At 48.8% G+C, this 16,536-nt stretch overlaps 1 protein-coding gene across 2 annotated transcripts in view; it reads right to left on the bottom strand.

The window, feature by feature from the left end:
• Positions 1–16,536, bottom strand: part of LOC147097534 (complement C1s subcomponent-like) — a 65,533-nt gene that overhangs the window by 25,429 nt on the left and 23,568 nt on the right. For both annotated transcript variants that reach the window (XM_085971464.1, XM_085971463.1), the window contains exons 4-5: positions 15,022–15,134; positions 12,687–12,774 (exon numbers count right to left, since the gene is read on the bottom strand). In XM_085971464.1, coding sequence (XP_085827590.1) covers positions 12,687–12,774; positions 15,022–15,134 — 201 coding nt within the window. The remainder of the gene's footprint in view (positions 1–12,686; positions 12,775–15,021; positions 15,135–16,536) is intronic.

Here is a 16,536-nt window from a genome sequence, read left to right as displayed (position 1 = left end):
CAGGCAGGTAGTGCAGGAGTCCCCGGACCAGGCAGGTAGTGCAGGAGTCCCCGGACCAGGCAGGTAGTGCAGGAGTCCCTGGACCAGGCAGGTAGCGCAGGAGTCCCTGGACCAGGCAGGTAGTGAGGAGTCCCCGGGCCAGGCAGGTAGTACAGGAGTCCCTGGACCAGGCAGGTAGTGAGGAGTCCCCGGGCCAGGCAGGTAGTACAGGAGTCCCTGGACCAGGCAGGTAGTGAGGAGTCCCCGGACCAGGCAGGTAGTACAGGAGTCCCTGGACCAGGCAGGTAGTGAGGAGTCCCCGGACCAGGCAGGTAGTGAGGAGTCCCCGGACCAGGCAGGTAGTGCAGGAGTCCCCGGACCAGGCAGGTAGTGAGGAGTCCCCGGACCAGCCAGGTAGTGCAGGAGACCCCGGACCAGGCAGGTAGTGCAGGAGTCCCCGGACCAGGCAGGTAGTGCAGGAGTCCCCGGGCCAGGCAGGTAGTGAGGAGTCCCCGGACCAGGCAGGTAGTGCAGGAGTCCCCGGACCAGGCAGGTAGTGCAGGAGTCCCCGGACCAGGCAGCTAGTGAGGAGTCCCCGGACCAGGCAGGTAGTGCAGGAGTCCCCGGACCAGGCAGGTAGTGAGGAGTCCCCGGACCAGGCAGGTAGTGAGGAGTCCCCGGACCAGGCAGGTAGTGCAGGAGTCCCCAGACCAGGCAGGTAGTGAGGAGTCCCCGGACCAGGCAGGTAGTGCAGGAGTCCCCGGACCAGGCAGGTAGTGCAGGAGTCCCCGGACCAGGCAGGTAGTGCAGGAGTCCCCGGACCAGGCAGGTAGTGCAGGAGTCCCTGGACCAGGCAGGTAGTGCAGGAGTCCCTGGACCAGGCAGATAGTGCAGGAGTCCCCGGACCAGGCAGGTAGTGCAGGAGTCCCTGGACCAGGCAGGTAGTGCAGGAGTCCCCGGACCAGGCAGGTAGTGCAGGAGTCCCCGGACCAGGCAGGTAGTGCAGGAGTCCCCGGACCAGGCAGGTAGTGCAGGAGTCCCTGGACCAGGCAGGTAGTGCAGGAGTCCCCGGACCAGGCAGGTAGTGAGGAGTCCCCGGACCAGGCAGGTAGTGAGGAGTCCCCGGACCAGGCAGGTAGTGCAGGAGTCCCTGGACCAGGCAGGTAGTGCAGGAGTCCCCGGAGTGCATCTCACTCTCCAACCAGTATTCAGTACTGAGTACTGGTGGGGGCGATGGTTCCTCTGGGGAGTGCAGCCAGAGCCAAGTCCACGGCACCACAGGTGGCTCAGCTGTACGGGGGTGGTGGAGGAGGAGGAAGATCGGGAAGGCAATAGTGATAGGGGATTCGATAGTTAGGGGAACAGACAGGTGTTTCTGCGGCTGCAGACGTGATTCCAGGATGTTATGTTGCCTCCCTGGTGCCAGGGTCAAGGATGTCACTGAGCGGCTGCAGAACATTCTGAGGGGGGAGGGTGAACAGCCAGAGGTCGTTGTCCATATCGGTACCAACGACATAAGTAGAAAAAGGGATGAGGTCCTGCAGGCAGAGTTTAGGGAGCTAGGAGAGAGATTAAAAAGCAGGACCTCAAAGGTAGCAATCTCTGGATTACTCCCTGCGCCACGAGCTAGTGAGTATAGAAATAGGAGAATAGAGCAGATGAATGCGTGGCTGGAGAAATGGTGCAGGAGGGAGGGCTTCAGATTCCTGGGAAATTGGGACCGGTTCTGGGGGAGGTGGGGCCTGTACAGGCCGGGCGGGTTGCATCTCAACAGAGCCAGGACCAATGTCCTCGCCGGGGGGGGGTTTACTAGGGGTGTGGGAGGGGGGGGGGGGGTGTTGCTAGTGCTGTTGGGGAGGGTTTAAACTAATTTGGCAAGGGGATGAGCACCAGGATGTAGCATTAGGAAGGGGAAATAAAGTGCTCAAAGGATTGGGAAAGGCAGATAGCACTAAAGTAAGAAATAGTAAGGTATTAGATGGGGTCAAACTAAGAGAACACAGGATGGTCTAAGACAGGTTTACAGTGTATGCACGAAGCGTGGTAAACAAGGTTGGTGAGCTGCAGACGCAAATCGCCACATGGGAATTTTTTTTTTTATTCGTTTGTGGGATGTGGGCATTGCTGGCAAGGCCAGCATTTATTGCCCATCCCTAATTGCCCCTCGAGAAGGTGGGGGTGAGCCGCTGCCTTGAGCCGCTGCAGTCCGTGTGGTGAAGGTGCTCCCACAGTGCTGTTAGGGAGGGAGTTCCAGGATTTTGATCCAGCGACGATGAAGGATTGGCAATATATTTCTAAGTCAGGATGATGTGGGACTTAGAGGGGAACTTGGCGGTGGTGGTGTTCCCATGCGCCTGCTGCCCTTGTCCTTCTAGGTGGAAGAGGTCACGGGTTTGGGAGGAGCTGCCGAAGAAGCCTTGGCGAGTTGCTGCAGTGCATCTTATAGATGGTACACACTGCAGCCAAGGTATGTATGATGTTGTGGCAATAACTGAGACCTGGCTCAAAAAAGGACAGGATTGGGTTTTAAATATTCCTGGATATAGGGTGTTCAGGAAAGATAGGGACGGAAAGGAGGTGTGGCAGTATTGGTTAAGGAGAATGTTGCTGTGCTGGAGAGAGAGAATGTCCTGGAGGGGTCAAGGACAGAATCTATATGGCTAGAGTTAAGAAATAATAGAGGTGCCATTACACTACTGGGTGTATTCTATAGGCCACAAATAGTGGGAAAGATATAGAGGAACAAATTTGCAGGGAAATTATAGAGATGCATGAACTATAGAGTAGTGATAATGGGGACTTCAATTATCCTAATATAGGCTGGGATAGTAATAGTGTAAAGGGCAGAGAGGGAGAAGAATTTCTGAAGTGTGATCAGGAGAACTTTCTGGATCAGTACGTTTCCGGCCCAACGAGGAAGGAGGCATTGCTGGATCTGGTTCTGGGGAATCACAGAAATCACAGAAACCCCACAGTGCAGATAGAGGCCATTTCGGCCCATCGAGCCTGCACCGACACATATCCCACCCGATCCCCGTAACCCCTACACATGTCCCACCCTATCCCCACCTATTTAATCCCCCTAACACTAAGGGTCAATTTATCAGAGCCAATCAACCTAACCCGCACATCTTTGGACTGTGGGAGGAAACCGGAGTACCCGGAGGAAACCCACGCAAACACGGGGAGAATGTGCAAACTCCACACAGAAAGTCACCCGAGGCCGGATTCGAACCCGGGTCCCTGGCGCTGTGAGGCAACAGTGCTAACCACTATGCCACCGTGCTGCCTGAGGTGGATCAAGTGGAGCAAGTGTCAGTCGGTGAACATTTTGGGAACAGTGATCATAGATTTGCTGTGGAAAAGGACAGGGAGCAATCTAGAGTAAAAACACTTAATTGGAGGAAAGCATTTTTCAGTGGGTTGAGAACGGATCTGGCCTGGGTAAACTGGAATCAAAGACTGGCAGGCAAAACTGTAATCGAACAATGGGCTGCCTTTAAAGAGGAGATGGTTCGGGTACAGTCGAGGTGCATTCCCACTAGGGAAACTAAAGTCAGATCTCTCTGGACGATGAAAGAGATAGAGAGTAAGACGAAGCAGAAAAAACGCATGTATGACAGATGTCAGGTTGAGAATACAAGTGAGAATCAGGCTGAATATATAAATTTCAGAGGAGAAGTGAAAAAGAAAATAAGAGGGGCAAAGAGAGCATATTAGATTGGCTGCTAACATAAAAGGGAACTCAAAAGTCTTCTATAGGCATATAAATAGTAAGAGGGGTGGGGCCGATTAGGGACCAAAAAGGAGACCTACACATGGAGGCAGAGGGTATAACTGAGACACTAAATGAGTACTTTGCATCTGTCTTTACCAAGGAAGAAGATGCTGCCAAAGTCATAGTGAAAGAGGAGGTAGTGGAGATATTGGATGGGAAAAAAAATGATAAAGAGGAGGTACTAGAAAGGCTAGCTGTACTTAAAGTAGATAAGTCGCCAGGACCGGATTGGATGCATCCTAGGATGCTGAGGGAGGTTAAGGAGGAAATCGCAGAGGTGCTGGCCATAATCTTTCAATCCTCCTTAGATGCGGGTGCGGTGCCAGAGAACTGGAGAAATGCAAGTGTTACACTCTTGTTCAAAAAAGGGTGTAAAGATAAACCCAGCAACTACAGGCCAGTCAGCTTAACCTCGGTAGTGGGGAAGCTTTTAAAAACAATAATCAGGGACAAAATTAACAGTCACTTGGACAAGTGTGGATTAATTAAGGAAAGCCAGCATGGATTTGTTAAAGGCAAATCATGTTTAACTAACTTGATTGAGTTTTTTGATGAGATAACAGAGAGGGTTGATGAGGGTAATGCGGTTGACGTGATGTACATGGATTTCCAAAAGGCGTTCGACAAAGTGCCACATAATAGGCTTGCCAGCAAAGTTGAAGCCCATGGAATAAAAGAGACAGTGGCAGCATGGATACGAAATTGGCTAAGTGACAGGAAACAGAGAGTAGTGGTGAACGGTTGTTTTTCAGACTGGAGGGCCAGATGGGTCGAATTGAAAAACAAAAAAGGGGCGATCACACTGCTGGGAGTGTACTACAGACCCCCAAACAGTGAGAGGGAGGTAGAAGAACAAATATGTAGACAACTTTTTGAGGAGTACAAAACATATAGGGCAGTAATAGTAGGAGATTTCAACTACCCCAATATTAACTGGGATAAAATTAGTGTGAAGGGTATAGAGGGTGCGGAATTCCTAAAATGCATCCAAGAGAACTTTTTTGGCCAGTATGTAGCAAGCCCAACAAGGGAGGGGGCGGTTCTGGACTTCGTTTTAGGGAATGAAGCTGGGCAGGTAGAAGGTGTATCAGTGGGGGAGCATTTTGGCGCTAGTGACCATAATTCTGTTAGATTTAAGGTAGTTATGGAAAAGGACAAGGATAGACCAGGAATAAAAATTCTAAATTGGGGAAAAGCAAATTTTGCTAAGCTCAGAGGGAATTTAACCATCGTGGACTGGAAACAGCTACTTGAAGGTAAATCAGTGTCCGAGCAGTGGGAGGCATTTAAGGAGAAGATCCGGAGGGTTCAGACCAAATATGTGCCCTTAAAGAAAAAAGGAGGGACTAACAAATCTAGAGCCCCCTGGATGTCTAGAGATATACAGGGCAGGATAAAGAAAAAAAGGGAGACGCATGACAGATACCGAGGGCTAAATACTCCAGAATCTTTAGAGGAGTGCAGAAAGTGCAGGGGTGCAATTAAAAAGGATATTCGGAAAGCAATGAGAGAGCATGAAAAATTCTTGGCAAGTAAAACCCAAAGATGTTTTATAAATATATTAAGAGTAAGAGGATAACTAAAGAAAGGGTAGGGCCTATTAGAGATCATGAGGGTAATCTGTGTGTGGAGGCGGGAGACGTCGGTAGGGTTCTTAATGGATACTTTGCGTCTGTTTTCACAAAGGAGAGGGGCGAAGCAGACATTGCTATCGGGGGGAGGAGTGTGAAGTAGTAGATGAAATAAACATAGTGAGAGAGGAAGTATTAAGGGGTTTAGCAGCTTTAAAAGTGGATAAATCCCCAGGCCTGTATGAAACGTATCCCAGGCTGTTAAGCGAAGCAAAAGAGGAAATAGCAGAGGCCCTGACCATCATTTTTCAATCCTCTCTGGCTTCAGGTGTGGTGCCGGAGGACTGGAGGACTGCTAATGTGGTACCCTTGTTTAAAAAGGGAGAAAAGGATAGACCGAGTAATTACAGGCCAGTCAGCCTAACCTCGGTGGTGGGAAAATTATTGGAAAGAATTCTGAAGGACAGGATAAATCTTCATTTAGAAAGACACGGATTAATCAAGGACAGTCAGCACGGATTTGTTAAGGGAAGGTCATGTCTGAAAAACTAGATTGAACTTTTTGAGGAGGTAACAAGGAGGGTAGATGAGGGTAGTGCGTTTGATGTAGTGTATATGGACTTTAGCAAGGCTTTTGATAAGGTTCCACATGGCAGACTGGTCACGAAGTTAAAAGCCCATGGGATCCAGAGCAAAGTGTCAAGTTGGATACAAAACTGGCTCAGAGACAGGAAGCAGAGGGTAATGGTTGATGGGTGTTTTTGTGACTGGAAGGCTGTTTCCAGTGGGGTTCCGCAGGGCTCAGTACTAGGTCCCTTGCTTTTTGTGGTATATATCAATGATCTAGACTTGAATATAGGGGGTATGTTTAAGAAGTTTGCAGCTGATACTAAAATCGGCTGTGTGGTTGATACTGAAGAAGGAAGCTGTAGACTGCAGGAAGATATCAATAAATTGGTCAGGTGGGCAGGGCAGTGGCAAATGGAATTCAATCCGGAGAAGTGTGAGGTAATGCATTTGGGGAGGGCTAACAAGGTAGATAAGGTAGTTAAGAAGGCATACGGAATGTTTGCCTTAGCCGTGGCAGAGAATACAAGAGCAGGGGGGTTATGCATCAACTGTATAAAACACTAGTTAGGCCTCAGCTGGAGTACTGCGTGCAGTTCTGGTCACCACATTACAGGAAAGATGTGATTGCACTAGAGAGGGTACAGAGGAGATTTACAAGGATGTTGCTGGGAGTAGAGAATCTTAGCTATGAGGAAAGACTGGATAGGCTGGGTCTGTTTTCCTTGGAACAGAGGAGGCTGAGGGGAGACCTTATTGAGGTGTATAAAATGATGAGGGGCCTAGATAAAGTGGATAGAAAGGACCTATTTCCCTTAGCAGAGGGGTCAAAAACCAGGGGGCACAGATTTAAAGTAATTGGTGGAAGGTTTAGAGGGGATTTGAGGGGAAATTTCTTCACCCAGAGGGTTGTGGGGGTCTGGAACTCACTGTGTGAAAGGATGGTAGAGGCAGGAACCCTAACCACATTTAAAAAGTACTTGGATGTGCCCTTGGGATGCTCTAACCTGCAGGGCTACGGACCAAGAGCTGGGAAGTGGGATTAGGCTGGATAGCTCTTTGTTGGCCGGCGCGGACACGATGGGCCAAAATGGCCTCCTTCCGTGTTGTAACTTTCTATGATTCAATGATTCTATGGAGGAAGGAATACAGTGATGTTCCCAGGGGTCGGTTCTAGGACCACTGCTTTTCTTGATATATATTAATGACTTGGATGTGGGTGTACAGGGCACAATTTCAAAATCTGCAGATGACACAAAACTTGGAAGTATAATGAACAGTGAGGAGGAGAGTGATAGACTTCAGGAAGACAGACAGGTTGGTCGAATGGGCGGGCACGTGGCAGATGAAATTTAACGCAGAAAAGTGTGAAGTGATACATTTTGGTAGAAAGAATGAGGAGAGGCAATATAAACTAAAGGGTACAATCCTAAAGGGGTGCATGAACAGAGAGACCTGGGGGTATGTGTGCACAAATTGTTAAAGGTGGCAGGGCAGGTTGAGAAAGCGGTTAAAAAAAACTTATGGGATCCTGGGCTTCATGAATAGAGGCATGGAGAACAAAAGTGTGGAAATTATGATGAACCTGTACAAAACACTGGTTTGGCCTCAACTGGAGTATTGTGTCCCATTCTGGGCACCACACTTTAGGAAGGATGTGAAGGCTTTAGAGGGGATGCAGAAAAGATTCATGAGAATGATTCCAGTGATGAGTAATTACAGTTACGTGGAGAGACTGGAGAAGCTGGGGTTGTTCTCCTTAGAGCAGAGAAGGTTGAGAGGAGATTTGATAGAGGTGTTCAAAATCATGAGCGGTCTGGACAGAGTAGATAGAGAGAAACTGGTCCCATTGGCGGAAGGGTCGAGAACCAGAGGACACAGATTTAAGGTGATTGGCAGAAGAACCAAAGCCGACATGAGGGAAAACTTTTTTACGCAGCGAGTGGTTAGGATCTGGAATGCACTGCCTGAAAGGGTGGTGGAGGCAGATTCAATCACGGCTTTCAAAAGGGAGTTGGATAAGTACCTGAAGGAAAAAAAATTGCAGGGCTACGGGGAAAGGGCGGGGGAGTGGGACTAGCTGAAGTGCTCCTGCAGAGAGCCGGCACGGACTCGATGGGCCGAATGGCCTCCTCCTGTGCGGTAACCATTTGATAATTCTGTGTACAATTCCCCAGAGGTCTCAGTGCCTGGCTGCTGATGCTCGATGATCGATAGCAACTGACCTTGTCAGCAAGGAATTTCTTCTTTAAAAAAGTGCGAACCTCAATTTCTGTACAAATCAGTGCAAAAGTTGCTTCATTTCCCTCTCTTGTGGTAGGACTGTGTGTCTTAAACCTTTCTCGAGTAATGCCTGGCACAAATGCACAGAAAACGCCACGAGGATCAACATTAACAAATCATTTTAAAGTCATTTGCACTCAAGATCTGTGTTCAATAGCCTCCCACCTGCACAGTTTATAAACCTCTACCTTTCTCCTCCACTTAGTGACTGAGGGGTCTAACTCTGATCCGGTGATGAGTAAGCTAATGCATGCAGTTATCAGTGTGGGACTTTGCGTGTGCTTCCCGTGCTGCTTCCGTGTTCACTGGAAATGTTACTCCCTCTCTGCTCTTGCTCACATGGCTTGGCACTGTAACCTTGCCTTATTGCTCGTGTGGAGTGTAAACACCAGCACCGACTAGTTGGGCCAAATGGCCTGTTTCTGTGCTGTATATTCTGTACCGCAATCCTAGCAGCTGAAAAGGGAGAGGGCTAAAAATGGAGTCCAATGAATGGGACTAATTGGAGAGCTCTATCAAAGAGCTGGCGCTGGGACGATGGGCCGAATGGCCTCCTCCTGTGCTGTATCATTCTATGATTCTTTGTGGCTGAATCTACTTTGGTCAACCCTCAGATTTAGCCAATTCCTCACTAACCAGGCATCCCAACCTGCTGGGTAACAGAGATAGTTTACTTGTACCTCTTGCAATCTAGTATTACTGTATTCGCTGCTCACGATGTGGTCTCCTCTACATTGGGGAGACCAAACGCAGATTGGGCGACCGCTTTGTGGAACACCTCCGTTCAGTCCGTAAGGGTGACCCCGAGCTCCCGGTCGCCTGTCACTTTAATTCTCCGCTCCACTCCCACTCTGACCTCTCCATCCTCGGCCTCTTACACTGTTCCAATGAAGCTCAGCATAAGCTCGAGGAACAGCAGCTCATCTTTCGATTAGGCACTTTACAGCCTTCTGGACTCAACATCGAGTTCAACAATTTCAGATCATAACCTCGGCCCCTATTGTTTCGGACAGCAGGTGTTGATGATTCTGCTATTCCATTCACACCTCTCCTCGATCTGTCTTTTGTTTCTTTACTTGTCCCATTACCATCTCCTTTTGCCTTGCACCATTATCCCTTTTATCTTTTAATCTTCCCTTCTGATCATTCCTCCCCTCCTCCCTTTCCCTGCTCCCGCACTTGCTTAAAATCTGTTATAACTCTAACTTTTTTCAGTTCTGACGGAAGGTTAACTCTGTTTCTGAAGAAACGTTAACTCTGTTTCTCTCTCCAAAGATGCTGCCTGACCTGCTGAGTGTTTCCAGCATTTTCTGTTTTTATTTCAGATTTCCAGCATCCGCAGTATTTTGCTATTATATTAGTGTTTGGTTCACTGCCACCTCTCTTCCAGGAATGCCCACCTTGAAGAAGTTCTGCTCTTCTCTCCGACGGGATTTCCGTTTGTCTCTTTTACCTTGTTCACCTTCATTGCTTTCAGTTTCCCTTCTCATGTTTGATCAGGTATCTACCAAAACTCGCTTTCACAGCCACATATCTTTCCTCAGCAACTGTCTCCGGCTCCGACTTACTCCACGTGGATTCCAACTGAAATTCCACCCTTCGTGTTTTGGATCCACCCAGGACTACAGATATCTCCAAGATATTCAGCGTTCCTTGAACCACTGCTCTCGCCGTATCCTGAGATCCACGCTGAACGCCATGCGGCGCCACATGAACACTCTTGACCTCTCTCTTCAGCAGCACCGACACACTCTATCTCAAAGCTGTCCTGGTCCACAGTTCCATTTCACCCTTCGCCTCATCCGCCGCTTTAACAAAAAACTTTTTTTCTTCCTTTCAGGTGTCGAGGATCGCAAGCTTCAACAACTCTTGGACACCAACGCCCCTCCGTAACTTTCTTCCCCTTCACTTTCCTCTGACCCCATCCCTTCTCCCAATCTCACCCCCTGCCGTGTTTTCACTATCCCCTCTGACCTTCCCCTCTCTGACCCCGAACGATCAGTCCTCAGCAAAGGCCTGAGCTTCATCCCCTTACACCCCCACCTCAATGAATTTCGAGCTCGGCACGATGCTGAGCTCTTCTTCCATCGCCTTCATCTCCGTGCCCACTTCTTTGGCCAGGAGTCTTCCCCCCGCACGGCTGATCCTTTCTCCCGTTTTCTGAATTCCCGTTCTAACCTGGACCCCTCCCTCTGGCCTCTTACCCTCTCTAGATCTTTTCATTGAGGACTACCGGCGTGACATAGGCCGTCTCCATTTCTCTGCTCCCCTCACTCACTCCAACCTACCTCCCTCTGAACTTGCAGCACTCCGTTCTCTCCGATCCAACCCTAACATTATCATTAAACCCGCTGACAAGGGTGATGCTGTTGTTGTTTGTCGAACTGACCTCTACTGTGCAGAAGCTGAACGCCAACTCTCCGACACCTCCTCCTACCTCCGCCTGGACCATGACCCCACTACCGAACATCAAACCACCGTTTCCAAGACTGTCACTGACCTCATCTCCTCTGGAGATCTTCCCTCCGTGGCTGTCAACCTCATAGTTCCCCAACCCCGCACAGCCCGCTTCTACCTCCTTCCCAAGACCCACAAACAGGACTGCCCTGGTAGACCCATCGTTTCAGCCTGTTCTTGCCCCATGAAACTGATTTCTTCCTATCTCGACTCTATTTTTTCTCCCCTTATCCAGTCTCTTCCCACCTACATCCGCGACTCTTCCGACGCCCTCCGCCACTTTAACTGTTTCCAGTTTCCCGGCCCCAACCGCTTCCTTTTCACCACGGACGTACAATCCCGCTACACCTCCATCCCCCACCAGGATGGCCTGAGGGCGCTCCGCTTCTTCCTTGAACAGAGGCCCGACCAGTCCCCATCCACTACCACCCTCCTCCGCCTGGCTGAACGTGTTCTCACATTGAACAACTTCTCCTTTAACTCCACTCGCTTCATCAAAATTAAAGGTGTTGCCATGGGAACCCGCATCGGCCCAAGCTATGCCTGCCTTTTCATGGGATATGTGGAACATTCTTTGTTCCAGTCCTACTCAGGTCCCCTCCCTCATCTCTTTTTCCGGTACATTGATGACTGTATCGGTGCCATTTCCTGCTCTCGCCCTGAACTAGAAAATTTCATTCACTTTGCTTCCAATTTCCACCCTTCCCTCACCTTCACATGGTCCATCTCCAACTCTTCCCTTCCCTTCCTCGACTCCTCTATCTCCATCTCTTGGGATAGGTTATTGACAAACATTCACTACAAGCCCACCAACTCCCACAGCTACCTGGACTACACTTCCTCCCACCCCGCTTCCTGTAAGGACTCTATTCCATTCTCCCAGTTTCTCCGTCTCCGCCGCATCTGCTCCGACGATGCCACCTTCCACACCAGTGCTTCCGACATGTCTTCCTTTTTCCTCAACCGAGGATTCCCCTCTACTGTGGTTGACACGGCCCTTGACCGTGTCCGTTCTATCTCCCGCACTTCTGCTCTCACCCCTGCCCCTCCCTCCCAGAACCACGATAGGGTTCCCCTTGTCCTCACCTTTCACCCCACCAGCCTCCACATTCAACGGATCACCCTCCGCCATTTCCGCCACCTCCAACGTGATCCCACCACCAAACACATCTTCCCCTCACCTCCCCTTTCAGCATTCCGAAGGGACCGCTCCCTCCGTGACACCCTGGTCCACTCCTCAATCATTCCCAACAGCCCCTCCCCTCCCCACGGCACCTTCCTGTGCAAGCACAGGAGATGCAACACCTGCCCTTCTACCTCCTCCCTTCCCACTGTCCAGGGCCCCAAACACCCCTTCCAGGTGAAACAGTGATTTACTTGTACTTCTTGCAATCTAGTATACTGTATTCGCTGCTCACGATGCAGTCTCCTCTACATTGGGGAGACCAAACACAGATTGGGCGACCGCTTTGCAGAACACCTCCGTTCAGTCCAGAAGGGTGACCCCGAGCTCCCGGTGGCCTGTCACTTTAATTCACCGCCCCATTCCCACTCAGACCTCACCATCCTTGGCCTCTTACACTGTTCCACGGAAGCTCAGCGTAAGCTCGAGGAACAGCACCTCATCTTCCGATTAGGCACTTTACAGCCTTCCGGACTCAACATTGAGTTCAACAATTTCAGATCATAACCTCGGCCCCCATTTTTTTCGGACAGCAGCTGTTGATGATTCTGCCATTCCCATTTACACCTCCTCTGGACCCAGCTTTAGTTTCTTTACTTGTCCCATTACCATCTCCTTTTGCCTTGCACCATCATCCCTTTTGTGATTTACTCTCTCCTGCCTTCCACCCGATCACAGACCTTCCCTTCTGTTCTTTCCTCCCCTCCCCCTTTCCCAGCCCCTGCACTTGCTTAAAACCTGTTTTGCAGTTCTGACGAAGGGTCATCGACCTGAACCGTTAACTCTGTTTCTCTCTCCACAGATGCGGCCTGGCCTGCTGAGTATTTCCAGCATTTTCTGTTTTTATTTACAGAGATAGTTAACTTACGCCTGCAGGAGTAGAAGGAGCTGTTCCATGTTCCATCCTTCTGACAATGCACCATGGCTGAACTGAGCATCTCATTACTTTGTTTGTCCTGCAGGAGGCACAGGGAAGGAAGCCTTTTAAAGGCAAAATCAATAAGCCGGCTGCAAGTTCTCAAGTGTTAAATGTCAGCTGAAGCTCAGCCACACCAGCAGAGGGGGATAGAGAGAGGTGTGACTGAGTGTGCAGTGATACAGAGACACCAGCAGAGAGAGATAGAGAGAGGTGTGACTGAGTGTGCAGTGATACAGAGAGACACCAGCAGAGGGGGATAGCGAGAGGTGTGAGTGAGTGTGCAGTGATACAGAGACACCAGCAGAGGGGGATAGAGAGAGGTGTGACTGAGTGTGCAGTGATACAGAGAGACACCAGCAGAGGGGGATAGCGAGAGGTGTGAGTGAGTGTGCAGTGATACAGAGAGACACCAGCAGAGGGGGATAGAGAGAGGTGTGACTGAGTGTGCAGTGATACAGAGACACCAGCAGAGAGAGATAGAGGTGTGACTGAGTGTGCAGTGATACAGAGACACCAGCAGAGAGAGATAGAGAGAGGTGTGACTGAGTGTGCAGTGATACAGAGACACCAGCAGAGGGGGATAGAGAGAGGTGTGACTGAGTGTGTAGTGATACAGAGAGACACCAGCAGAGCGAGATAGAGAGAGGTGTGACTGAGTGTGCAGTAATACAGAGAGACCAGCAGAGAGAGATAGAGGTGTGGCTGAGTGTGCAGTAATACAGAGAGACACCAGCAGAGAGAGATAGAGAGAGGTGTGACTGAGTGTGCAGTGATACAGAGAGACACCAGCAGAGGGGGATAGCGAGAGGTGTGAGTGAGTGTGCAGTGATACAGAGAGACACCAGCAGAGAGAGATAGAGAGAGGTGTGACTGAGTGTGCAGTAATACAGAGAGACACCAGCAGAGGGGGATAGGGAGAGGTGTGACTAAGTGTGCAGTGATACAGAGACACCAGCAGAGGGGATAGAGAGAGGTGTGACTGAGTGTGCAGTGATACAGAGACACCAGCAGAGAGAGATAGAGGTGTGACTGAGTGTGCAGTGATACAGAGAGACACCAGCAGAGGGGATAGAGAGAGGTGTGTCTGAGTGTGCAGTGATACAGAGACACCAGCAGAGAGAGAGAGAGAGGTGTGACTGAGTGTGCAGTGATACAGAGACACCAGCAGAGGGGGATAGAGAGAGGTGTGACTGAGTGTGACATGATACAGAGACACCAGCAGAGATACAGAGACACCAGCAGAGAGAGATAGAAACAACCAACACAGAAACACAGCCCAGTAAGCTGTACAACATTAAAAAATCCTACAGATGGGCCTAAAACAGTACGGAAAAATACCAGAAAGCAATTAGCAGCCAATCAACTCAATCTCTCTTGGACACCTTTCTGGAAAACACATACACTCACAATAAAGAAGGCGTAAACCGGGGCAGTGAATAACCTAAATAATATTTTTGATAATTTGGCAACAATGTCGAACTTGATATCTCGCAAGAGTAAACACAAAACACAAAACCAAGAAAAATGGTTTGAATCAGACTGTCATAACATGAGGAAAAAACTCAGAAAAATATCAAACCAAAAACACAGACAACCAGAAAACGAGGAACTAAGCCTTGCTTATTGTCAGGCATTAACACAATACAAAAACACACTCAGAGCCAAGAAAGAACAGTATATTAGGAATAAACTCAGCTCCATTGAGGAATCTATTGATTCTAATTGTTTCTGGGACAACTGGAATACATTACACAAAAAGCAACACGATGAATTGCCCATTCAAAATGGAGACATATGGGAAAACCATTTTGAAAAATTATACCAGAAAAACACACTAAGCAAGTTGAAATATGCAAAGAATTGGAAAAGCTCAAACTGGCCATAAAAGATTACCAAAACCCGTTAGACCCCCCAATAACTGAAAAAGGGCTATTTGAAAAACTCAAGGACCTGCGACCAAGAAAAGCTTGCGGTGCAGATGGCATCCTGAACGAGATGATTAAACACACCGACGATAAAATGAAATTGGCTATCCTAAAACTCTTCAACTTGGTTCTGAGTGTCGGTTACTTCCCTGATATCTGGAACAAAGGACTCATAACGCCCATATACAAAAATGGAGACAAAGTTGACCCAAATAACTATCGAGGCATCTGTGTGAACAGTAACCTGGGGAAGGTATTCTGTAGTATCATAGCCTTCATTTGACATCATTATGCCAAATTAAAATGGCCATCATTGTTCCAGATGTCTGTTTAAAGGACAACACATGGCAGCAACTTACGTAGAGCTCGAACCCTGTCTTGCAGCTCAGTTGCACAGTATCTTTATAATCGTACTCCGATTTCTTTGTTTGTACAAAGATATGCTCCAGGAAATTAACAGAACATTGTTTGACTGAAGGCAAAAGGAAGAGGAAACATTGTTAGACTTAATGGAGCAATAATAATATGATTATAGTATTGTTCAACACAGAAGGAGGCCATTTGGCCCATCGAGTCTGTGCCGGCTCTCTGTAGAACAATCCAGTCAGTCCCATTCCTCCACTCAGTCCCATTCCCCCTCTCTATCCCTGGAGCCCTGCAAGTTTATTTCCCTCAAGTGCCTATCCAGTCTCCCCTTGAAAACATTGAGTGTTTCTGCTTCCACCACTTCCGTCGGCAGCGAGTTCCAGGTCCTCACCACTCGCTGCGTAAAAAAGTTTTTCCTCACCTCCCCCCCTGTATCTCTTGCCCAAAACCTTAAATCTGTGTCCCCTAGTCCTTGTACCATGAACTAGTGGGAACAGCCTTTCCCCGTCTAGCCTATCCAAACCAGTCATAATCTTGTACACCTCCATCAAATCACCCCTCAACCTCCTTTGCTCAAATGAAAACAAATCCAGCTTCTCCAACCTGTCCTTGTAGCTAAGATCCCCCATCCCCGGAACCATTCTGGTAAATCTCCTCTGCACCCTCTCAAGGGCCTTCACATCCTTCCTAAAGTGTGGTGACCAGAACTGGACGCAATACTCCAGTTGTGGCCTAACCAGCGTTTTATAAAGGTTCAGCATAACTTCTCTACTTTTGTACTCAATACCTCTATTTATGAAGCCCAAGATCCCATATGCTTCGTTAACCACTCTCTCAATATGTCCCACCACCTTCAGGGACCTATGCACATTAACTCCTAGGTCCCGCTGTCCCTGCACACTCTGTAAAACTGTGCCATTAAGTGTATATTGCCTCTCCCTGTTCCTTCTGTCAAAATGCATCACCTCACACTTCTCTGTATTAAATTCCATCTGCCACTTGTCTGCCCATTCTGCTGGCCTTTCTATGTCCTGCTGCAGTCGATTGATATCATCATGATTGACTCCTCCCTGCTGTCCTGGAAATTTCCTTGTGTATATGCAATTCCTCTTTGAAAGTTCCTTTTTGTATCTGCTTCCACCGCCCTTTCAGTCATCGCTTTCCACATCACGCAGCAGCGATTGCATTTGGCATTTCACAAAGACCAGCCGGGACAGCTCCAGCCACTCAAAGGCTCAGTGTTACACGAGGTGAATTCATCAATTGGGCCGTTAAGGCTAACTAATGTACTTTGTGATGAGTTTTCAGCACAAATCCATCACTCGAAAAGTAGAGAAGCTATGGTCATTTTTTATTGATAATTGGTTAGACCACACTTGGAGTACTGGGCACATCTCTGGTCTCCATAATACGAAAAGGATATAGAGGCACTGGAGATGGTGCAAAAAAGATTTACAAGGATGAACCCAGAACTGAGAGTGTTCAACTATCAGGAAGGACTGAACAGG

Source organism: Somniosus microcephalus, chromosome 31, assembly GCF_052327205.1.
Source record: "Somniosus microcephalus isolate GS21.2 chromosome 31, FLI_Smic_1.0, whole genome shotgun sequence".
Lineage (NCBI taxonomy): Eukaryota > Metazoa > Chordata > Chondrichthyes > Squaliformes > Somniosidae > Somniosus > Somniosus microcephalus.
The sequence above is the reverse complement of the archived record's forward strand: the minus strand, read 5'-3'. Positions and strand labels throughout refer to the sequence as shown.